The 24,261-nt window shown below is 41.8% G+C and overlaps 1 protein-coding gene across 3 annotated transcripts in view; it reads left to right on the forward strand.

Moving 5' to 3' along the window:
- The window catches only part of NCOA1 (nuclear receptor coactivator 1), a 75,816-nt gene that overhangs the window by 39,805 nt on the left and 11,750 nt on the right, over positions 1-24,261 (forward strand). For all 3 annotated transcript variants that reach the window (XM_088053820.1, XM_088053822.1, XM_088053821.1), the window contains 7 exons: positions 2,008-2,143; positions 5,122-5,254; positions 7,416-7,575; positions 14,575-14,973; positions 15,078-15,173; positions 21,192-21,558; positions 22,604-22,736. In XM_088053820.1, coding sequence (XP_087909946.1) covers positions 2,008-2,143; positions 5,122-5,254; positions 7,416-7,575; positions 14,575-14,973; positions 15,078-15,173; positions 21,192-21,558; positions 22,604-22,736 — 1,424 coding nt within the window. The remainder of the gene's footprint in view (positions 1-2,007; positions 2,144-5,121; positions 5,255-7,415; positions 7,576-14,574; positions 14,974-15,077; positions 15,174-21,191; positions 21,559-22,603; positions 22,737-24,261) is intronic.

Genomic DNA, 24,261 nt, shown 5'->3' on the forward strand with positions numbered 1-24,261 from the left:
CCATCTAATTCCAGGATTTTTCCTGGTTAATTCCACAATTTTTCTCAGCTGAATCCTGGATTTTTCCCGTCTGATTCCAGGATTTCTCCTGCTTTTTTTTCTGGTTGATTCCAAGATTTTTCCTGGTTGAATCCCAGATTTTTTTCTTGCCTGATTCCAGGATTTTCCTGGCCAATTCCAGGATTTTTTCCTTGTTGATTCCAGGATTTTTCCCAGCTGAATCCCAGATTTTCCTGGTTTTTTCTGGTTAAATCCAGGATTTCTCCTGCTTTTTTTTCTGGCTGATTCCAAGATTTTTCCTGCCTCATTCCAGGATTTTTCCTGGACAATTCCAGGATTTTCCCTGGCTCACTCCAGGATTTTTCCCAGCCAAATCCTGGAAATTTTCGGGCTGATCCCAGGATTTTTCTCAGTTAATTCCAGGATTTTCCCCATCTGATTCCCAGATTTTTCCTGGATAAATCCAGGATTTTTCCCGGATAATTCCAGGATTTTTCCCATCTGATGCCCGGATTTTTCCTGGCCAATTCCAGGATTTTTCCTGGCCAATTCCAGGATTTTTCCCGGATAATTCCAGGATTTTTCCCAGCCAAATCCTGGAATTTTTCAGGCTGATCCCAGGATTTTTCAGGGTTAATTCCCGGATTTTTCAGGGTTAATTCCAGGATTTTTCCCGGTTAATTCCCGGATTTTTCCCATCTGATTTCCAGATTTTTCCTGGATAATTCCAGGATTTTTCCCGGTTAATTCCCGGATTTTTCAGGGTTAATTCCAGGATTTTTCCCAGTTAATTCCCGGATTTTTCAGGGTTAATTCCCGGATTTTTCCTGGATAATTCCAGGATTTTTCCCGGTTAATTCCAGGATTTTTCCCATCTGATTCCCGGATTTTTCCTGGATAATTCCAGGATTTTTCCCAGCCAAATCCTGGAATTTTTCAGGCTGATCCCAGGATTTTTCCGGGTTAATTCCCGGATTTTTCAGGGTTAATTCCAGGATTTTTCCCGGTTAATTCCAGGATTTTTCCCATCTGATTTCCAGATTTTTCCTGGATAATTCCAGGATTTTTCCCGGTTAATTCCCGGATTTTTCCGGGTTAATTCCAGGATTTTTCCCAGTTAATTCCCGGATTTTTCAGGGTTAATTCCCGGATTTTTCCTGGATAATTCCAGGATTTTTCCCGGTTAATTCCAGGATTTTTCCCATCTGATTCCCGGATTTTTCCTGGATAATTCCAGGATTTTTCCCAGCCAAATCCTGGAATTTTTCAGGCTGATCCCAGGATTTTTCCGGGTTAATTCCCAGATTTCTCAGGGTTAATTCCAGGATTTTTCCCGGTTAATTCCAGGATTTTTCCCATCTGATTCCCGGATTTTTCCTGGATAATTCCAGGATTTTTCCGGGTTAATTCCCGGATTTTTCCGGGTTAATTCCAGGATTTTTCCCAGTTAATTCCCGGATTTTTCAGGGTTAATTCCCGGATTTTTCCTGGATAATTCCAGGATTTTTCCCGGTTAATTCCAGGATTTTTCCCATCTGATTCCCGGATTTTTCCTGGATAATTCCAGGATTTTTCCCAGCCAAATCCTGGAATTTTTCAGGCTGATCCCAGGATTTTTCAGGGTTAATTCCCGGATTTTTCAGGGTTAATTCCAGGATTTTTCCCGGTTAATTCCAGGATTTTTCCCATCTGATTTCCAGATTTTTCCTGGATAATTCCAGGATTTTTCCCGGTTAATTCCCGGATTTTTCCGGGTTAATTCCAGGATTTTTCCGGGTTAATTCCCAGATTTCTCAGGGTTAATTCCAGGATTTTTCCCGGTTAATTCCCGGATTTTTCAGGGTTAATTCCAGGATTTTTCCCATCTGATTTCCAGATTTTTCCTGGATAATTCCAGGATTTTTCCGGGTTAATTCCCGGATTTTTCCAGGTTAATTCCCGGATTCTTCCCGGTTAATTCCCGGATTTTTCCCATCTGATTCCCGGATTTTCCCTTCTTTCCCGCAGTTCTCGGCCGAGCTGGAGCAGCTGGATCAGCTCCTGCCTTCCTTGGAAAAACCGGCGCCGATTCCCGGGATTTGCGGCCCGGAAAGGAACGAATCCGGAAATTCCGGAGTGTCCGGAGGGACCAGAGCCCCCACGGGTACGGAAACCCCACGGGAATCCCGGGAATTCCTGGAATTCCGGGAATTCCGGGAATCCAATCCTCACCCCGCGCTCCATCCGGGGTTTTTTTTTCCGGGATGGGGGTGGGAATTCCAAGAAAAAGCCGAGGTTGGGTTTTCTTTGGGAATTTATTTTTTTCCGGAGGAATTTGGAATTTTGGGATGGTTTTGGGGGGAAGGGACAACCTTGGGAATATTCCAAGATTCTGAGTTTTCCATGGAAAAATTCCAGGGATGGGGCGGTCACGGATTTTCTGGGAAAGATTTTCCGAAGCTTTTCCGTGGGAATTCCGTGGGAAAAAAAAAAAATACTGGAATTCCCAGCTGGAATTTTCCCCTTGGAATTTTTTCCACTGGAATTTTCCCCTCGGAATTTTTTTCCCTTGGAATTTTCTCCCTTTGGAATTTTTTCCCTTTTCCCAAAAAAAAAAAAAACAAAAAAAAAAAAACCAAAAATAAAAAGGAGATTCCGGCTTTTCCCAATTCCCCGGAAAAGGAAATCCCACGGAATCGAGGCCGGGAAAATTCCGGAACTTTGGGAATTCCGGCGGCTCCGGGGGGTCGCGGATCGATGACGTCGCCGTTCCCGCGGAATTCCGGGAATTTCCTGGAATTTGGGACCTTTCCCTCCTCTGGAAATTCGGGAATTCCCAATCGGGATTTTCCCATCCGGAATTCCCGGATTTTGGAATTCCCGTCCCCCTCCCCCCCCCCCTTCCCAACCCATCGGTGGAAAAACGGGAATTCTGGGAAAAGTCCCAGGAATTCCTGGAGTTTTCCTGTGAATTCCCAGATTTCTGGCCAGGAATTCCAGGAAATTCCGGATTTGGGATGGAATTCCAATGAAAACTTCGGAGAGAAAAAAACAACTTTGGAATTCTGACCAAAAAAACCCCAAAATTTGGGAATTCTGACCAAAACCACCCAAAATTCGGGAATTTTGGCAAAAAAAACCACCAAAATTTGGGAATTCTGACCAAAATCACACAAAATTTGGGAATTTTGGCCAAAAAAACCCCAAAATTCAGGAATTCTGATCAAAAACCCCCAAAATTCAGGTAATTTGGCAAAAAAACCACCAAAATTTGGGAATTCTGTTCAAAAAACCTCTAAAATTTGGGAATTTTGGCAAAAAGAACCCCAAAATTCGGGAATGTTGGCAAAAAAAAACCCAGATTTGGGAATTCTGGCCAAAAAAAAACCCCAAAATTTGGGAATTTTGGCAAAAAAAACCTCCAAAATTCAGGAATTTTGGCAAAAAAAAACCAAAATTTGGGAATTTTGACCAAAACCACCCAAAATTCGGAATTTTGGCCAAAAAAAACCCCCTAATTTGGGAATTTTGGGGAAAAACCCCAAAATTTGGGAATTCTGACCAAAAAAACCCCAAAATTTGGGAATTCTGACCAAAAAACCCCCAAAATTCGGGAATTTTTTTGCAAAAAAAAACCCAAAATTTGGGAATTCTGACCAAAATCACCCAAAATTTGGGAATTTTGGCAAAAAAAACCCCAAAATTCAGGAATTCTGATCAAAAACCCCCAAAATTCAGGAATTTTGGCAAAAAAAACCACCAAAATTTGGGAATTCTGCCCAAAAAAAGAAACTAAATTTGGGAATTCTGCCCAAAACAACCCAAAATTTGGGAATTCTGCCCAAAAAAACCTCTAAAATTTGGGAATTTTGGCAAAAAAAACCCCAAAATTCAGGAATTTTGATCAAAAACCCCTAAAATTCGGGAATTTTGGCAAAAAAACCACCAAAATTTGGGCATTCTGCCCAAAACCCCCCAAATTTTTTGGAATTCTGCCAAAAAAAAACTCCCCTAATTTGGGAATTTTGGAAAAACCCCAAAATTTGGGAATTCTGACCAAAAAAACCCCCAAAATTCGGGAATTTTGGCAAAAAAAACCACCAAAAATTTGTGAATTCTGCCCAAAACCCCCCAAATTTTTTGGAATTCTGCCCAAAAAAAAACCCCTAATTTGGGAATTTTGGAAAAACCCCCAAAATTTGGGAATTTTGACCAAGAAAAGACACAAAATTTGGGAATTCTGGCCAAAAAAAGACCCAAAATTTGGGAATTTTGGCAAGAAAACCACCAAAAATTGAGAATTCTGCCCAAAAACCCCCAAAATTTTTGGAATTCTGCCCAAAAAAAACCCCTAATTTGGGAATTTTGGAAAAACCCCCAAAAATTGGGAATTTCAACCTAAAAAAAACCACCAAAATTTGTGAATTCTGACCAAAAAACCACCCAAAATTTGGGAATTTTGGCAAAAAAAACCCCAAAATTTGGGATTTCTTCCCAAAAACCTCCCAAAATTTGGGAATTCTGACCAAAAAAACCCCCAAATTTGGGAATTTTGGCAAAACCCCAAAATTTGTGAATCCTGCCCAAAACCCCCCAAATTTTTTTGGAATTCTGCCCAAAAAAAAAAACCCCCTAATTTGGGTATTTTGGAAAAACCCCCAAAATTTGGGAATTCTGGCCAAGAAAAGACCCAAAATTTGGGAATTCTGACCAAAAAACCCCCAAAATTCGGGAATTTTGGCAAAAAAAACCACCAAAATTTGGGATTTCTTCCCAAAAACCTCCCAAAATTTGTGAATTCTGACCAAAAAACCCCCAAAATTCGGGAATTTTGGCAAAAAAACCACCAAAATTTGTGAATTCTGCCCAAAACCCCCCGAATTTTTTGGAATTCTGCCCAAAAAAAACCCCTAATTTGGGAATTTTGGAAAAACCCCCAAAATTTGGGAATTCTGGCCAAAAAAAGACCCAAAATTCGGGAATTCTGCCTGAAATTCTCCCAGAAAACCCCAAATTCCCCAATTCTTTGAATCCCAAGAAATTCCCCATCCCATCCTGCCGCGAATCCCGAGGATTTCTGGGAATTCCGAGCTCTGACCTTTTCCCCTTTCCCCTTTTTTTTTTTTTCCCGCTTTTTTCCAGGAATTCCGGAGCTGGAGCTGGGCGTGGCCGAGGCCGGTTTGGGAATCGCGGGGATCGCGGGGATCGCGGAGCCGGTGCCGTGGGCGGATCCGGGAACGTCGGCGCTGCCCCGCGGGGCCCTGCCCAAGGACGAGTGAGTCATTCCCAAGGTTTTCTTTTTCCCGGGAAACAACAAAAAAATCCGGAAAGTTCCCATCCCAAGGATCGTTCCCGGCTTTTTTTCTCTTTTTTTTTTTTATTCCCCCTTTGGAATTTTTCCCTTTGGAATTTTCCCTTTGGAATTTTCCCTTTGGAATTTTCCCTTCCGGCAATTTCTTTCCATTGGGATTTTTTTTTTCATTGGAATTTCGGGAATTTTTTCCCCTTGGAATTTTTCCCATTGGAAATTTTCCGCTTCGGAATTTTTCCCCCTTGGAATTTTCCGCTTCGGAATTTTTCCCTTTGGAAATTCTCCTCTTGGAATTTTTCCCCTCGGAAATTTTCCCTTTGGAATTTTCCCTTTGGAATTTTCCCTTCCGGCAATTTCTTTCCATTGGGATTTTTTTTTCATTGGAATTTCGGGAATTTTTTCCCCTTGGAATTTTTCCCATTGGAATTTCTCCCCTGGGAATTCTTTCCATTGGGATTTTTTTTTCCTTTGGAATTCTTCTCTTGGAATTTTTTCGCCATTGGAATTTTTTTCCTTGGAATCCTCCCCTTGGAATTTTTTTTCCTTTGGAATTTTTTTTTGCTTTGGAATTTTTTTTCCTTTAGGAATTTCCCCCTTCGGAATTCTTCCCTTGGAAATTTTTCCTTCGGAATTTTCCTGTTGGAATTTCTCCCCTTGGAATTCTTTCCATTGGAATTTTTTCCACTGGGATTTTCCCCTTGGAATTTTGGGATTTTTTTTTCCATTGGAATTTTCCCCCCTTAGGAATTCTCCCATTGGAATTTTTTTCTTTGGAATTCTTCCAGTGGAATTTTTCCCCTTTGGGAATTTTTCGTTGGGATTTTCCCCTTGGAATTTTTCCCCTTTGGAATTTTTTCCGTTGGAATCTTTCCGTTGGAATTTTCCCCTTTGGGAATTTTCCCCTTGGAAATTTTCCCCTTGGAATTTTCCTCTCAGAATTTCCTTCCCCTTTGGAATTCTTTCCATTCCCAGCAGGAAAATTCCAGATTCCCGGAAAAACTGATTCTCCTGGGAAAATCCTTTGGAATTTCAGCTATTCCAGCCAGGAATTCCCATTTTTCCAGGTGGGAATTCCCAGATTTCCGTGAGGGAATTCCCGGTTTTCCGGGTGGGAATTGCGAGATTCCCATTTTTCCTGGATTCCCATTTTTCCTGGCTGGAATTCCCAGGATTTTTCCACCACTTCCCAAAATTCCAGCGGGAATTTCCATCCCAAACCATTCCCGGGATTTTTCTCCTTCTTCCCAAACCGTTCCAGCTTGGAATTTCCTCCATTGGAATTTCCTCCATGGAAATTTTTCCTTTGGGAATTTTTTCCCATTGGAAATTTTCCCATTGGAATTTTTTTTTCTTTTTTTTTGCAATTTGCCAGTTTGGAATTTTTTCCATTGGAAAAAACTGGGAATTCCAGGGTTTCCAGGCAAAAATTCCCATTTTTTTCCCTCTTCCCGAGCCACTTCTGGCGATTCCGGCTCGGATTTCCCGCGGGATTTTTTCCCAGGATTCCCGGGTGGGAATTCCCGGATTTTCCCGCTGAGAATTCCCATTTTTCCATGGGGGAATTCCCATTTTTTCCTGGCAAAAATTCCCATTTTTTTTCCTCTTCCCGAGCCACTTCCGAGTTTTCTCTGCAGATTCTGGCTCGGATTTCCCGCGGGATTTTTCCCGGATTCCCAAATTTCCGGATGGGAATTCCCAGTTTTTTGTGGGTTGGAATTCCCAGATTCCCATTCTTCCTGGATTCCCGCATTTCCAGCTGGAAATTCCCGGCTTTCCAGGTGGAAATTCCCATTTTTTTTCCTCTTCCCGAGCCACTTCCGAGTTCCCTTTGCGCGTTCCGGCTCGGATTTCCCGCGGGATTTTTTTCCCAGGATTCCTGGTTGGGAATTCCCATTTTTTCCTGGCGAGAATTCCCGTTTTTCCAGCGTCGGAATTCCCAATTTTTCTCAGGTGGAAATTCCCTTTTTTTTTTTTTTGTTTTCCTCTTCCCGAACCATTTCCCAGCTCCCTTTGCGCGTTCCGGCTCGGATTTCCCGCGGGATGGATTCCCGGGTGGGAATTCCCGGGTTTTCCCCGCTGAGAATTCCCGTTTTTTCCATGGAGGAATTCCCGGTTTTCCCCGCAGGCCGTGCCCCCTGGACGAGCTGCTGTGCCCGCCCACCACGGCCGAGGGCCGCAGCGACGAGAAGGCGCTGCTGGAGCAGTTGGTCAATTTCCTGAGCGGGAAGGACGAGACGGAGCTGGCGGAGCTCGACCGCGCCCTCGGCATCGACAAACTCGTCCAGGTGGGGATAAAATCCGGGAATAAAACGATGGGAAAGAGGGGGAAAACGGTGGGGAAAAAGGGGAAAAATCCAGGGAAAAAAACAGGAAAAATGGGGGAAAAATCAGGGAAAAAAAGGGGAAAAAATGGAGGAAAGGAAGAGAAAAAAGAGAAAAAAAACCAGGGAAATGAGAGGGGAAAATGGGAAAAAATGGGGAAAAAAAAATGGGAAAAAAAGGGAGAAAAATGGGGAAAATAAGGGGAAAATGGGAGAAAAAATGGGGAAAAATAAGGGAAAAAAAGGGAAAAATGTGGGGAAAAAACAGGTAAAAAAGCCAGGAAAAATCAGGGAAAAATAAGAAATAAAAGGGGGAAAACTGGAGGAAAGGAAGAGAAAAAAGAGAAAAAAAAACAGGGAAATGAGAGGGGAAAATGGGAAAAAATGGGGAAAAAAAATGGGAAAAAAAGGGAGAAAAACGGGGAAAATAAGGGGAAAATTTAGAGAAAAAATGGGGAAAAATAAGGGAAAAAAAGGGAAAAATGTGGGGAAAAAACCAGGTAAAAAACCAGGAAAAATCAGGGAAAAATAAGAAATAAAAGGGGAAAAAATGGAGGAAAGGAAGAGAAAAAAGAGAAAAAAATCAGGGAAATGAGAGGGGAAAATGGGAAAAAATGGGGAAAAAAAAATGGGAAAAAAAGGGAGAAAAGCGGGGAAAATAAGGGGAAAATTAGAGAAAAAATGGGAAAAAATGGGGAAAAAGAGAGAAAAAACCCAGGGAAATAAATGGGAAAGAACATGGGAAAAACAGGGAAAAATGGGGAAAATAAGAGAAAAAAACCTGGGAAATAAATGGGGAAAAATGGGAAATAAATGGGAAAAAGGGAGGAAAAGGAATTTCCTGAGCGGGAAGGACGAGACGGAGCCGGCGGAGCTCGACCGCGCCCTCGGCATCGACAAACTCGTCCAGGTGGGGATAAAATCCGGGAATAAAACGATGGGAAAGTGGGGGAAAAAGGGGAAAAATGAGGGGAAAAAATGGGAAAAATCAGGGGAAAAATGGGGGAAAAATGGGGGAAAAACGGGAGAAATTGGGAAAAAAATGTTGGGAAGAAATGGGAAAAATCAGGGAAAAAAAAGGGGGAAAAAAATTGGGAAAAATCGGGGAAAAATCAGTAAAAAAATGGGAAAAAAAAAATGGGAAAAAAAGGGAGAAAAACGGGGAAAATAATGGGAAAATTAGAGAAAAAATGGGGGAAAAATAAGGGGAAAAAAGGGAAAAATGTGGGGAAAAAAACAGGTAAAAAAGCCAGGAAAAATCAGGGAAAAATTAGAAATAAAAGGGGAAAAAATGGAGGAAAGGAAGAGAAAAAGGAGAAAAAAAACCAGGGAAATGAGAGGGGAAAATGGGAAAAAATGGGGAAAAAAAATGGGAAAAAAAGGGAGAAAAACGGGGAAAATAAGGGGAAAATGGGAGAAAAAATGGGGAAAAATAAGGGAAAAAAAGGGAAAAATGTGGGGAAAAAACCAGGTAAAAAACCAGGAAAAATCAGGGAAAAATAAGAAAAAAAAGGGGGAAAACTGGAGGAAAGGAAGAGAAAAAAGAGAAAAAAAACCCAGGGAAATGAGAGGGGAAAATGGGAAAAAATGGGGAAAAAAAATGGGAAAAAAAGGGAGAAAAACGGGGAAAATAAGGGGAAAATTAGAGAAAAAATGGGGAAAAATGGGGGAAAGATAAGGGAAAAAATAAGGGAAAAAAAGGGAAAAATGTGGGGAAAAAAAGGGGAAAAAAAGTGAAAAAAAGAGGAAAAAACCCAGGGAAATAAAAGGGGAAAAATGGGAGAGAAATGGGAAAAAGGGAGGAAAAGGAATTTCCTGAGCGGGAAGGACGAGACGGAGCCGGCGGAGCTCGACCGCGCCCTCGGCATCGACAAACTCGTCCAGGTGGGGATAAAATCCGGGAATAAAACGATGGGAAAGTGGGGGGAAAGAGGGGAAAATAAGGGAAAAAATGGGAAAAATCAGGGGAAAAATGGGGGAAAAACGGGAGAAATTGGGAAAAAAATGTTGGGAAGAAATGGGAAAAATCAGGGAAAAAAAAGGGGGAAAAATGGGAAAAATCTGGGAAAAATCAGGAAAAAAAAGGAAAAAAAAACCATGGGAAAAAAAGGGAGAAAAACAGGGAAAATAATGGGAAAATTAGAGAAAAAATGGGGGAAAAATAAGGGGAAAAAAGGGAAAAATGTGGGGAAAAAAACAGGTAAAAAAACCAGGAAAAATCAGGGAAAAATAAGAAATAAAAGGGGAAAAAATGGAGGAAAGGAAGAGAAAAAAGAGAAAAAAAACCAGGGAAATGAGAGGGGAAAAATGGGAAAAAATGGGGAAAAAAAAATGGGAAAAAAAGGGAGAAAAACGGGGAAAATAAGGGGAAAATTAGCGAAAAAATGGGGGAAAATGGGGGAAAAAGAGAGAAAAAACCCAGGGAAATAAATGGGAAAGAACATGGGAAAAACAGGGAAAAATGGGGAAAATAAGAGAAAAAAACCTGGGAAATAAATGGGGAAAAATGGGAAATAAATGGGAAAAAGGGAGGAAAAGGAATTTCCTGAGCGGGAAGGACGAGACGGAGCCGGCGGAGCTCGACCGCGCCCTCGGCATCGACAAACTCGTCCAGGTGGGGATAAAATCCGGGAATAAAACGATGGGAAAGTGGGGGGAAAACGGTGGAAAAATGAGGGGAAAAAATGGGAAAAATCAGGGGAAAAATGGGGGAAAAATGGGGGAAAAACGGGAGAAATTGGGAAAAAAATGTTGGGAAGAAATGGGAAAAATCAGGGAAAAAAAAGGGGGAAAAAATGGGAAAAATCAAGGAAAAAATGGGAGAAAATGGGGAAAAGGAAGAGAAAAAAGAGAAAAAAAAAGCAGGGAAATGGGAGGGAAAAATGGGAAAAAATGGGAAAAAAAAAAAGGGAAAAAAAGGGAGAAAAATGGGGAAAATAAGGGGAAAATTAGAGAAAAAATGGGAAAAAATGGGGGAAAAATAAAGGAAAAAAAGGGAAAAATGTGGGGAAAAAACCAGGTAAAAAACCAGGAAAAATCAGGGAAAAATAAGAAATAAAAGGGGAAAAAAATGGAGGAAAGGAAGAGAAAAAAGAGAAAAAAAACCAGGGAAATGAGAGGGCAAAATCGGAAAAAATGGGGTAAAAAAAATGGGAAATAAAGGGAGAAAAGCGGGGAAAATAAGGGGAAAGTTAGAGAAAAAATGGGAAAAAATGGGGAAAAAGAGAGAAAAAACCCAGGGAAATAAATGGGAAAGAACATGGGAAAAACAGGGGAAAAAATGGGGGAAAATAAGAGGAAAAAACCCAGGGAAATAAAAGGGGAAAAATGGGAGAGAAATGGGAAAAAGGAAGGAAGAAGGAAAAGAGGGGAAGGGAAAGGAAAAAGGGAGGAAAAGGAATTTCCTGAGCGGGAAGGACGAGACGGAGCCGGCGGAGCTCGACCGCGCCCTCGGCATCGACAAACTCGTCCAGGTGGGGATAAAATCCGGGAATAAAACGATGGGAAAGTGGGGGGAAAACGGTGGGAAAATGAGGGGAAAATAAGGGAAAAAAATGGGAAAAATCAGGGGAAAAATGGGGGAAAAATGGGGGAAAAACGGGAGAAATTGGGAAAAAAATGTTGGGAAGAAATGGGAAAAATCAGGGAAAAAAAAGGGGGAAAAAAATTGGGAAAAATCAGGGAAAAATCAGGAAAAAAAAGGGAAAAAAAAAACATGGGAAAAAATGGGAGAAAAACAGGGAAAATAATGGGAAAATGGGAGAAAAAATGGGGGAAAAATAAGGGGGAAAAAAGGGAAAAATGTGGGGAAAAAACCAGGTAAAAAACCAGGAAAAATCAGGGAAAAATAAGAAAAAAAAGGGGAAAAAATGGAGGAAAGGAAGAGAAAAAAGAGAAAAAAACCCAGGGAAAACGAGAGGGAAAAATCAGGAAAAAATGGGAAAAAAAACATGGGAAAAAAAGGGAGAAAAATGGGGAAAATAAGGGGAAAATTAGAGAAAAAATGGGAAAAAATGGGGGAAAAATAAGGGGAAAAAAGGGAAAAATGTGGGGAAAAAAACAGGTAAAAAAGCCAGGAAAAATCAGGGAAAAATAAGGGAAAAAAGGGGAAAAAATGGGGGAAAAATGGGAAAAATCAGGAGAAAAAATGGGGGGAGAATAAGGAAAAAAATGGGAAAAATATGGAGGGAAAAAAGGGGAAAAATGGGAAAAATAAGAAAAAAATGAGGAAAAATGGGAAAAAAAGGGTAAAAGGAAAGAAAAGGGGGAAAAATGGGGAAAAATATAGGGAAAAAGTGGGGAAAAAACAAGGAAAAATGGAGGAAAATACAGGGAAAAAATGGGAAAATGAGGAAAAAATGGGGGAAAATGGGAAAAAATTGGTGGGAAGAAATGGGAAAAATGAGGGAAAAATGGGAAAAATGAGGGAAAAATAAGGAAAAAAATGGGAAAAAATGGGGGAAAGAAAGAGAAAAAAAGGAAAAAAGCAGGGAAAGAAGGGTGGAAAATGGGAAATAAATGGGAAACAAAATGGGGAAAATAAGGAGAAAATAAGGGGAAAATAAGAGAAAAAATGGGAAAAATCAGGAGAAAAAAACCTGGAAAAAAACCAGGGAAATGAGGGGGGAAAATGGGAAATAAATAGGAAAAAACATGGGAGAAATGAGGGAAAAGCTGGGAAAAACGGGGGGAAAAATGAGAAAAATGGGGGAAAATAAGGGGGGAAAATGGGAAAAATGAGGGAAAAAATGGGGGGGAAAAAGGGGGAAAAATGGGGAAAACAATGGGGAAAAAGTGGAGAAAAAATTAGGAAAAATGGAGGAAAAAATGGGAGAAATTGGGAAAAAAGGGTGGGAAGAAATGGGAAAAAATGGGGGAAAATAAGGGAAAAGAATGGGAAAAATGGGAAAAAAATCAGGAAAAAATTGGTGGAAAGAAAGAGAAAAAAAGAGGAAAAAACCAGGGAAATGAGGGGGGAAAATGAGAAATAAATGGGGAAAAACATGGGAAAAATCAGGGAAAAATCCCGGGAAAAATGGGGTGAAAAAAAGGAAAAAAACCGGGAAAAATGGGGGAAGATTGGGAAAAATGGGGAAAAAGCAGGGGAAAAAAAGGAAAGAAAAGGGGGGAAATGGAGAAAAAAGGGGGAGAAAACAGGGGAGAAAACAGGGAAAAAGTGGGGGGAGAACGAGGAAAAATGGGGGAAAAAACAAGGAAAAAATGGGGGAAAAATGGGGGAAAAAATGGTGGAAAGAAATGGGAAAAGTCAGGGGGAAAAATGGGAAAAATGAGAGAAAAATAAGGAAAAAATGGGGGAAAGAAAGAGAAAAAAAGCAGGGAAATGAGGGGGGAAAAATGGGAAATAAATGGGAAAAAAATGGGGAAAATAAGAAGAAAATAAGGGGAAAATAAGAGAAAAAATGGGGGGAAAAAAAGGGGAAGAAAGGGGAAAAAAAAGAGGAGAAAACCCAGGGAAATAAATGGGGAAAGTGGGAAATAAAGGTGGGAAAATGGGAAATAAATGGGAAAAAAGAGGAAAAAATGGGGGGGAAATTGAGAAAAATGGGGGAAAATAAAGGAAAAAATGGGGAAAAAACGGGGAAAAAATAAGAAAAGAAATGAGAGGAAGATGAGGAAAAAACGGGGAAAAAAGAGGGAAAAGAGAGGAAAGAAAAGGGGGGAAAATGGAGGAAAAAGGGGGAAAAATGGGGGAAATTGGGAAAAAAATGGTGGGAAGAGATGGGAAAAAACATGGAAAAAAAAGGGAAAAATCAGGGAAAAACACAGGGAAAATCAGGGAGGAAAAAAGGGAAAAATGAGAGAAAAATGAGGAAAAGAAATGGGAAAAAATGGGGAAAAGAAAGAGGAAAAAAGAGGAAAAATGCAGGGAAATGAGGGGGGGAAAATGGGAAAAAACAGGGAAAAAATGGGGGGAAAATAAAGGAAAAAAAAGGGAAAATAGGGAAAAAAAAGGGGGGGAAAAAGAGAAAAAAAAGAGGAAAAAACCCGGGGAAAGAAATGGGGAAAATGGGAAATAAATGGGAAAAAACGTGGGGAAAAAATGGGAAAGTCAGGGAAAAAAGTGGGAAAAATGGGGAAAAAATGGGGGGAAAAATGGGGAAAAAATGGGGGGAAAAATGGGGAAAAAAGTGGGAAAAATGGGGAAAAAAGTGGGAAAAATGGGGAAAAAAGAAGAAAAGAAATGAGGGGAAGATGAGGAAAAATGGGATTTCAAAGAGATTTTGGGATCCCAGGGAATTTCGGGATGCAAAGGAATTTTGGGATGAGATTTCAAAGAAATTTTGGGGATCCAAAGAGATTTTGGGATGGGATTTCAAAGGAATTCTGGGATCCAAAGAAATTTTGGGATCCGAAGGAATTTCGGAATGGGATCCAAAGAGATTTTGGGATTTCCCAGGGATTTTTGGGATCCAAGGAGATTCTGGGGTGGGATTTCAAAGAGAATTTGGGATTTCTAAGAGAATTCGGGATCCCAAGGAATTTCGGGATCCCGAGGAATTTTGGGATGAGATTTCAAAGGAATTCTGGGGTCCAAAGAGATTTTGGGATCTGAAGGAATTTTGGGATGGGATTTCAAGAGAATTTTGGGATCTGAAGGAATTTTGAGATGAGATTTGAAGAAGATTTTGGGATCCGAAGAAATTTTGGGATTTCAAAGGAATTTTGGGATGGGATTTGAAACAGATTTTGGGATCCAAAGAGATTTTGGGATCCGAAGGAATTTTGGGATCCGAAGGAATTTTGGGATCCAAAGGGATTTCAGAACGTGAAGGAATTTTAGGATGAGATTTCAAACTAATTTTGGGATCCGAAGGAATTTTGGGATGGGATCTAAAGACATTTTGGGAATTTTAGGGGCTTTTGGACCCTTCAGGTATTTGGGATTTGGGGCTGGGATTCTCCCGGAATTCCGGGATCTCATTCCCACTTTTTTCCCGGCAGGGCGGCGGCCTGGAAGCGTTGACGGAGCGATTCCAACCCCACCAATCCACGCCCTCCCCGCTGCTCCTGGAGCAAAAACCGGGAATGTTCTCCCAAACTTTCCCACCTTCCTCATCCTCCTCATCCTCCTCCTCCTCCTCCTCCTCCTCCTCGGCCTCTCCGAGCGCCAACATTCCCGGGAATTTCCCGGGAATGCTCCGGCAGAAAGCGCCGCCCTTCGGAGCCGTCGCCGTCCCTCCTCCTCCTCCTCCTCCTCCTCCTCCTCCTCCTCCTCCCGCCCGTGGAACATTCCCGAATAATTCCATGGGAATTCCGGCCCGGCAGCCTCTGAGCCGCCCTCCCAGCGCTCCCAACCAGCTCCGCCTGCAGCTCCAGCAGCGCCTCCAGGGCCAGCAGCAGGTAAACAAAAAAAAATTCCCCAAAAAAATTCCCAAAAAAAAAATTATTCCCGTTTTTTTTCGTTGTCGTTTTGACGGGAATTGCGTATTCCCGGAATTTTCCAGCTGATCCATCAGAACCGCCAGGCGCTGCTCAACCAGTTTGGATCTCCCGTGGGGATCTCCATGAGGCCGGGGATGCAGCAGCAGCTGGCGCCGCAGGTAAAGCGGGATTCGGGATGGAATTCCGTACGGGAAAAATCCGGGATGGAGCTTCCCAGCTGCTCCTCGTGGGAGGGAATTCCTGGGAAATTTTTCCTGGATTTTTGAGGTGTTTTTTCCCTGATTTTCTGGCTTTTTTTCCTCCTTAACGGGAGAGAATTCCTGGGTTTTTTTCTGGGGTTTTTTCCCATTTTTTCCTGATTTTTCCTGGTTTTTTGGGTGTTTTTTCCCTGATTTTCCAGCTTTTTTTCTCCCTAACGAGAGAGAATTCCCAGGTTTTTTTCCCGGATTTTTGAGGTGTTTTTTCCCCGATTTTCTGGCTTTTTTTCCTCCTTAACGGGAGAGAATTCCTGTTTTTTTCTGGATTTTTTCCTGTTTTTTCCTGATTTTTTCCTGGTTTTTTGGGTGTTTTTTCCCTGATTTTCCAGCTTTTTTTCTCCCTAACGAGAGAGAATTCCCAGGTTTTTTTCCTGAATTTTTGAGGTGTTTTTTCCCCGATTTTCTGGCTTTTTTTCCTCCTTAACGGGAGAGAATTCCTGTTTTTTTTCTGGGGTTTTTTCCCATTTTTTCCTGATTTTTTTCCCATTTTTTCCTGATTTTTCCTGGTTTTTTGGGTGTTTTTTCCCTGATTTTCCAGCTTTTTTTCTCCCTAACGAGAGAGAATTCCCAGGTTTTTTTCCCGGATTTTTGAGGTGTTTTTCCCCGATTTTCTGACTTTTTTTCCTCCTTAATGGGAGAGAATTCCTGGTTTTTTTCTGGGGTTTTTTCCCATTTTTTCCTGATTTTTTTCCCATTTTTTCCTGATTTTTCCTGGTTTTATGGGTGGTTTTTCCATGATTTTGCCGTTTCTTTTCCTCCTTAATGAGAGAGAATTCCCAGGTTTTTTTCCTGAATTTTTGAGGTGTTTTTTCCCTGATTTTCTGACTTTTTTTCCTCCTTAACGGGAGAGAATTCCTGTTTTTTTCTGGATTTTTTCCTGTTTTTTCCTGATTTTTTCCTGATTTTTTGGGTGTTTTTTCCCTGATTTTCCAGCTTTTTTTCTCCCTAATGAGAGAGAATTCCCAGGTTTTTTTCCCGGATTTTTGAGGTATTTTTCCTTGATTTTCTGACTTTTTTTCCTCCTTAACGGGAGAGAATTCCTGGGTTTTTTTCTGGGGTTTTTTCCCATTTTTTCCTGTTTTTTCCTGGTTTTTTGGGTGTTTTTTCCCTGATTTTCCAGCTTTTTTTCTCCCTAACGAGAGAGAATTCCCAGGTTTCTTTCCTGAATTTTTGAGGTGTTTTTTCCCTGATTTTCTGGCTTTTTTTACTCCTTAACGGGAGAGAATTCCTGTTTTTTTTCTGGGGTTTTTTCCCATTTTTTCCTGATTTTTTTCCCATTTTTTCCTGATTTTTCCTGGTTTTTTGGGTGTTTTTTCCCTGATTTTCCAGCTTTTTTTCTCCCTAATGAGAGAGAATTCCCAGGTTTTTTTCCCGGATTTTTGAGGTGTTTTTCCCTGATTTTCTGACTTTTTTTCCTCCTTAACGGGAGAGAATTCCTGGTTTTTTTCTGGATTTTTTCCTGTTTTTTCCTGATTTTTTCCTGGTTTTTTGGGTGTTTTTTCCCTGATTTTCCAGCTTTTTTTCTCCCTAATGAGAGAGAATTCCCAGGTTTTTTTCCTGAATTTTTGAGGTGTTTTTCCCTGATTTTCTGGCTTTTTTTCCTCCTTAACGGGAGAGAATTCCTGTTTTTTTTCTGGGGTTTTTTCCCATTTTTTCCTGATTTTTTTCCCATTTTTTCCTGATTTTTCCTGGTTTTTTGGGTGTTTTTTCCCTGATTTTCCAGCTTTTTTTCTCCCTAATGAGAGAGAATTCCCAGGTTTTTTTCCCGGATTTTTGAGGTGTTTTTCCCTGATTTTCTGGCTTTTTTTCCTCCTTAACGGGAGAGAATTCCTGTTTTTTTCTGGATTTTTTCCTGTTTTTTCCTGATTTTTTCCTGGTTTTTTGGGTGTTTTTTCCCTGATTTTCCAGCTTTTTTCCTCCTTAATGAGAGAGAATTCCCAGGTTTTTTTCCTGAATTTTTGAGGTGGTTTTTCCATGATTTTTCGGGTTTTTGTCCTCTTTAATGGGAGAGAATTCCTGGTTTTCTTCTGGTTTTTTTCCTGTTTTTTCCTGATTTTTTCCATGTTTTTTTGGGGTGTTTTTCCCTGATTTTCTGGCTTTTTTTCCTCCTTAACGGGAGAGAATTCCTGGGTTTTTTTCTGGGGTTTTTTTCCCATTTTTTCCTGATTTTTTTCCCATTTCTTCCTGATTTTTCCCTATTTTTTGGGTGGTTTTTCCATGATTTTGCCGTTTCTTTTCCTCCTTAATGAGAGAGAATTCCCAGGTTTTTTCCTGAATTTTTGAGGTATTTTTCCCTGATTTTCTGACTTTTTTTCCTCCTTAACGGGAGAGAATTCCTGTTTTTTTCTGGATTTTTTCCTGATTTTTCCTGGTTTTTTGGGTGTTTTTTCCCTGATTTTCCAGCTTTTTTTCTCCCTAACGAGAGAGAATTCCCAGGTTTTTTTCCCGGATTTTTGAGGTGTTTTTCCCTGATTTTCTGACTTTTTTTCCTCCTTAACGGGAGAGAATTCCTGGTTTTTTTCTGGGGTTTTTTCCCATTTTTTCCTGATTTTTTTCCCATTTCTTCCTGATTTTTCCCTATTTTTTGGGTGGTTTTTCCATGATTTTGCCATTTCTTTTCCTCCTTAATGAGAGAGAATTCCCAGGTTTTTTTCCTGAATTTTTGAAGTGTTTTTTCCATGATTTTCCACATTTTTTTCCTCTTTAATGGGAGAGAATTCCTGGTATTTTTCTGGTTTTTTTCCTGTTTTTTCCTGGTTTTTTGGGTGTTTTTTCCCTGATTTTCCAGCTTTTTTTCTCCTTAATGGGAGAGAATTCCCAGGTTTTTTTCCCGGATTTTTGAGGTGTTTTTTCCATGATTTTCCGGCTTTTTTCCCTCCTTCATGGGAGAGAATTCCTGGGTTTTTTCTGGGGTTTTTCCCATCTTTTCCCGATTTTTTTCCTGGTTTTTTGGCTGTTTTTTCCCTATTTTTCCAGCTTTTTTTCCTCCTTGATGAGAGAGAATTCCCGTTTTTTTTCCTGTTTTTTTTCCCATTTTTTCCCAATTTTTTTCCTGGTTTTTTGGGCACTTTTCCCATTATTTTCCAGGTCTTTCTCCCTCTTAATGGGAGAGAATTCCCAGGTTTTTTCCTCAATTTTTTGGGTGGTTTTTCCATTATTTTCTGGCTTTTTTTCCTCCTTAATGGGAGAAAATTCCAGGGGTTTTTTTCTGATTTTTTCCCCTTTTTTTCCTGATTTTTCCCATTTTTTTGGGCAGCTTTTCCATGATTTTCCATCTCTTTTTCCCCATTAATGTCATGAAATTCCCAGTTTCTTTCCTGGATTTTTTGAGGTGGTTTTTCCACGATTTTCCAGTGATTTTTCTTTCTTAATGGGAAGAAATTCCTGGATTTTTTTCCTCCTTTTTCCTGTTTTTTTTCCCATTTTTTGGGTTTTTTTTTCCATCATTTTCCATCTCTTTTTCCTTGTTATTGGGAAGGAATTCCCAGTTTTTACCCTGGATTTTTTTAGGCAGTTTTCCCATGATTTTCTTGTGATTTTTTTCTCTTTAATGGGACAAAATTCCCAGGTTTTTCCCCGGATTTTTCCATGATTTTCCAGCTCTTTTTCCTTCTTAACGGGAGAAAATTCCTGGATTTTTTCCAGGATTTTTTTGGGCAATTTTTCCTGGATTTTCCAGCTTTTTTCCTTCTTAATGGAACAGAATTCCTGATTTTTTTCCTGGTTTTATCCTGGATTTTTGTGGGATTTTTTCCCTGACTGTTCTTGATGGGAGAGAATTCCCAGATTTTTTTTCCCACTTTTTTTCCCAGATTTTTCCATGATTTTCCAGCTCTTTTTCCTTTTTAACGGGAGCGAATTCCTGGGTTTTTTCCTGTTTTTTTTTTTCCCTTTTTTCTGATTTTTTTCCTGGATTTTTTGGGGTGTTTTTTTCTTAATTTTCTGATTTTCTTTCCTTTTTTAGCACGAGAGAATTCCCGTTTTTTTGGGGATTTTTTTCCATGATTTTCCAGCTCTCTTTTCTGATTTTTTTCCCGGAATTTTTTCCGGAATTCCTGATTTTTTTCCCGGAATTTTTTCCGGAATTCCTGATTTTTTTCCCGGATTTTTTAGGGTGATTTTTCCATGATTTTCCAGCTTTTTCTGGGTTTTTTTTCCTGGTTTATTCCCTCTTTTTTTGGGATTTTTTTTCCATGATTTTCCAGCTTTTTTTCCTCCTCAATGGGACGGAATTCCTGATTTTTTTTCCTGTTTTTTTTCCTTCTTTTTCCCTGTTTTTTTTTTTCCTGGATTATTGGGGTGGTTCTCCCAGAATTTTCCAGAAATTTTTCCTTCTTAATGAGAGAAAATTCCCGTTTTTTTTTTCCCAGATTTTTGGGGTGACTTTTCCACGATTTTCCAGCTCTTTTTCCTCCTCAACTGGAGGGAATTCCTGATTTTTTTTTTTTTCCTGGAATTTTTTAGGGATGGTTTTTCCATGATTTTCCAGCTCTTTTTCCTCCTTAATGGGAAGAAATTCCGGATTTTTTTCCTGTTTTTTTCCTGGAATTTTTTTTGGGATGATTTTTCTGGAATTTTCCATCTCCCAGGATGAGATCCCCAGGAGAGAATTCCTGGGATTTTTTTCCATGATTTTCCACTTTTCCTTCCTGTTCAATTCACAAATCCTTCTTTTTTTTTTTTTTGGGAATATTCAGGAATTTAGGTGGGAAAATCATTGGGAATGAGAAATCCTTTAAAAATCAGAACGGGATTGAGGAAAATCGGGAATTCCAAAGGAATTCCAGAGATTTTATTCCCATTTTTTGGTGGATTTTTTTTTAATATCTCGGAGTTGGGAAGGGCGGAATTCCAGGATTTTGATCTTGGGATCATCCCGGTGAATTTCCAGAAAATTCCATGGGAATAAGAGCTGGGAAAACTCCTGGGATGGGATTTTTATCCCCCAAAAAAATGGGAATTCTGGGATTCTGAGATCGGGATTATCCCAATGAGGATCCCATAAAAAACGGGTGGGAAAATTTTTGGGATGGGATTTTATCCCAAAAAAAAAGGATGGAATTCCGGGATTTTGAGCTCGGGATCATCCCGGTGAGAGCTCCAGGGAATTCCGTGGAAAAAAGAGCTGGAAAAAGTCATGGAATGGGATTTTTATCCCAAAAAAAGGAGAAAATTCCAGGATTTTGAGTTTGGGATTATCTCAATAAGGATCCCATAAAAAACTGGTGGGAAAATTTTTGGGATGGGATTTTGTCCCAAAAAAAGGGAGGAAATTCCAGGATTTTGAGCTTGGGATTATCCCGATGAGGGCGCAGGAATGAGATTCCATGGAAAAAAAGCTGGGAAATTTTTTGGGATGGGATTTTTATCCCCAAAAAAAGTGGAATTCCGGGATTTTGAGCTCGGCATCAACCCAGTGACACTTCCAGGGAATTCCATGGAAAAAAGAGTTGGAAAAAGTCATGGAATGGGATTTTATCCCAAAAAAAAGGAGAAAATTCTGGGATTTTGAGTTTGGGATTATCCTGATGAGGACACGGGAAGGAGACTCCATGAAAAAAGAGCGGGAAAACTCCTGGGATGGGATTTTGTCCCAAAAAAAGGGAGAAAATTCCAGGATTTTGAGCTTGGGATTATCCCAATGAGGGCACAGGAATGAGATTCCATGAAAAAACAGTGGGAAAATTTTTAGGGTGAGATTTTATCCCAAAAAAAAACCCCACGGAATTCCGGGTGCCGACAACACCGCCAACGATCCCACGATAAAAAAAAAAAAAAAAAAATCCCAATTTCCCTTCATCAACAACTCCCAAAATTCCCAAAATTCCAATCTCCTCCCCATTTTCCAGGGAGGGTTTTGAGGGATGATTTCTTTTCGGGATAGATCCGGGATAATTCGGGAATTTCCTGTTCCCGCAGCCGCCGCTGAACGCTCAGATGTTGGCGCAGCGGCAGCGCGAGCTCTACAGCCAACAGCACCGGCAGCGGCAGCTGATGCAGCAACGCGCCCTCCTCATGCGGCAGCAGAATTTCGGGAATTCCGCCGCCGGAATTCCCATGGGAAACCCGAGGTTGGCTCAAGCCCCGCCCCAGCAGTTCCCGTATCCCCCCGGTTACGGTACGAACGCCGGGAATGCCGGCGGATCCGCGTTTTCCGGAGAGGCGGCGGCGTTGGGGAATCGTGGATCGCTGGGGAATCGCGGGATGATGGGAGCGCAGTTCGGAGCCGGAGCCGGGATGGGCCCGGCGGGGATCCAGCAGAATTTGTTCCAATATTCGGGATCAGGTACGGGAATTTGGGATTGGGGAGGGTGGGAATGGGGAAAAGTGGGATTTGGGGAGGGATTTACGGGTTGGGAGGCGTTTGGGGATGGAATTCCCGGGAATGTCCAAGGAAAAGCCGGAGCAGGCTGGGAATGGGATTGGAAATCCGTGGATCCCGTCCCGAGGAATTCTGGGATTCTGGGATCCGGGACCCTCAGGATCCATCCCGAGGGATTTTTATGGAATTTGGGAATGGAAATCCAGGGATTTTCTGGGATGGGATGAGCCGGAGCTCGGTGGGAATCCCTCGGAATCCCGAACTCCCGATCCAGGCTCCGTCCGTGACCTGAATCCCGCTTTTTTTATGGGAAGAGCGATTTTCCTGCCCGGATTCCCGGCCCTGCTCCCGCTCCGGGATCCCTGGGATGAATCCAGGCAAAAATCCAAGGAAAAACCTTTCCCTGGGATGGGGAATTCAGGTTCTGGAGCGAGGAATTCCCTGGAAAAGCCGGGGATGGGGATTCCTGGGAATGTGGGGCAGCAAATCCCGGGATTTGGGGATTCCTCAGGGCTGGAATTCCCAGAGAATCCCTGGGAGCGCCCAAGGAAAGGCCAGAGCGGGCTGGGAATGGGATGGGATTGGAAATCCATGGATCCCATCCCGAAGAATTCTGGGATTCCGGGATCCGGGGGGCTCCGGATCCATCCCGAGGGATTTTTACGGAATTCTGGGAAGGGAGACCCTTCCTGGAGTCCCCAATTCCCAGAGAATTCCCAAAATCCCTTCCTGGAGAAGAATCGGGATGGGAGAGATGGGAATGGAGGGAATTCCACGGGAAAACGGGGAGAAATTTGGGATTTTGGAAGAATTCCCAGAATTCCTAGAGAATCCCTGGGATGACTCAAGCAAAAAACCTGGAACACCCCAGAATCATCGGGACAGGGACACAATTCCCTGAATCCCTTCCCAAAACTCCGCCGTCGAAATCCTTGGAATGGAGAGGAGGGGGGAAAAAAAACCCGGGAATTTTGAGAATCCGTCGGTAATTCCGTGCCGGAATTCCCAGGGATGGCGCAGCAGAGCGACGGCGCCTTCGCGCCCGCGCTGAGCCCCGGCAGCCCCCTGATGTCACCGCAGCTGCCGCCGGCGCCGCCCGCGCCCGGATACCAATCGCCGGAAGTGAAATCATGGAATAACGGGTGAGGAACGGCGGGAAACGGAGCCGGGGGTTGGCCGTGGGAAAGGGAATTCGGGATTATCCGTAGGGAAAGGGAATTCGGGATTATCCGTAGGGAACGGAGCCGGGGGTTGGCCGTGGGAAAGGGAATTCGGGATTATCCGTAGGGAAAGGGAATTCGGGATTATCCGTAGGGAACGGAGCCGGGGGTTGGCCGTGGGAAAGGGAATTCAGGATTATCCGTAGGGAAAGGGAATTCGGGATTATCCGTAGGGAACGGAGCCGGGGGTTGGCCGTGGGAAAGGGAATTCGGGATTATCCGTAGGGAATGGAGACGGGGGTTGGCCGTGGGAAAGGGAATTCGGGATTATCCGTAGGGAAAGGGAATTCGGGATTATCCGCAGGGAAAGGGAATTCGGGATTATCCGTAGGGAATGGAGACGGGGGTTGGCCGTGGGAAAGGGAATTCGGGATTATCCGTAGGGAAAGGGAATCCGGGATTATCCGCAGGGAATGGAGACGGGGGTTGGCCGTGGGAAAGGGAATTCGGGATTATCCGTAGGGAATGGAGCCGGGGGTTGGCCGTGGGAAAGGGAATTCGGGATTATCCATTGGAATAACGCCATGGGATTATCCGTGGGAGTCAGCGTTTGGAATTATCAGTGGAATTACCCATGGGATTATCCATGGGAAACAGCCTTTGGGATTATCCATGGGAAACAGCCTTTGGGATTATCCATGGGAAACAGCCTTTGGAATTATCTGTGGGATTATCCATGGGATTATCCTTGGGAATGAAGTTTTGGGATTATCCATTGGAATAACACCTTGGGATTATCCATGGGAGGGTTCATTGGGATTATCCTTTGGGATTATCCCTTGGAATTATCCATTGGAATTATTCATTGGGATTATCCTTTGGAATTATCCCTTGGAATTATCCATTGGAATTATTCATTGGGATTATCCATTGGAATTATTCATTGGAATTATCCATTGGGATTATCCATTGGGATTATCCATTGGGATTATTCATTAGGATAACTCCTTGGGATTATCCATGCAATTATCCATAGAAAACAGCCTTTGGGATTATCCATTGGAATAACACCATGGGATTATCCATAGCAATCAGCCTTTGGGATTATCCATTGGAATAAACCCTTGGGATTATCCATGGGATTATCCATGGGATGGTTCATTGGGATTATCCTTTGGAATTATCCATTGGAATTATTCACTGGAATAACACCATGGGATTATCCATGGGAAATAGCCTTTGGGATTATCCATGGGATTTTCCATAGGAAACAGGCTTTGGGATTATCCATGGGATTATCCATTGGAATAACCTCATGGGATTATCCATGGGAAATAGCCTTTGGGATTATCCATGGGATTTTCCATAGGAAACAGGCTTTGGGATTATCCATGGGATTATCCGTTGGAATAACCTCATGGGATTATCCATGGGAAATAGCCTTTGGGATTATCCATGGGATTTTCCATAGGAAACAGGTTTTGGGATTATCCATGGGATTATCCAT

This window comes from Pseudopodoces humilis, chromosome 3, assembly GCF_049639895.1.
Source record: "Pseudopodoces humilis isolate 2021_Gansu_Grassland_sample_001 chromosome 3, ASM4963989v1, whole genome shotgun sequence".
In the NCBI taxonomy this organism is placed as follows: domain Eukaryota; kingdom Metazoa; phylum Chordata; class Aves; order Passeriformes; family Paridae; genus Pseudopodoces; species Pseudopodoces humilis.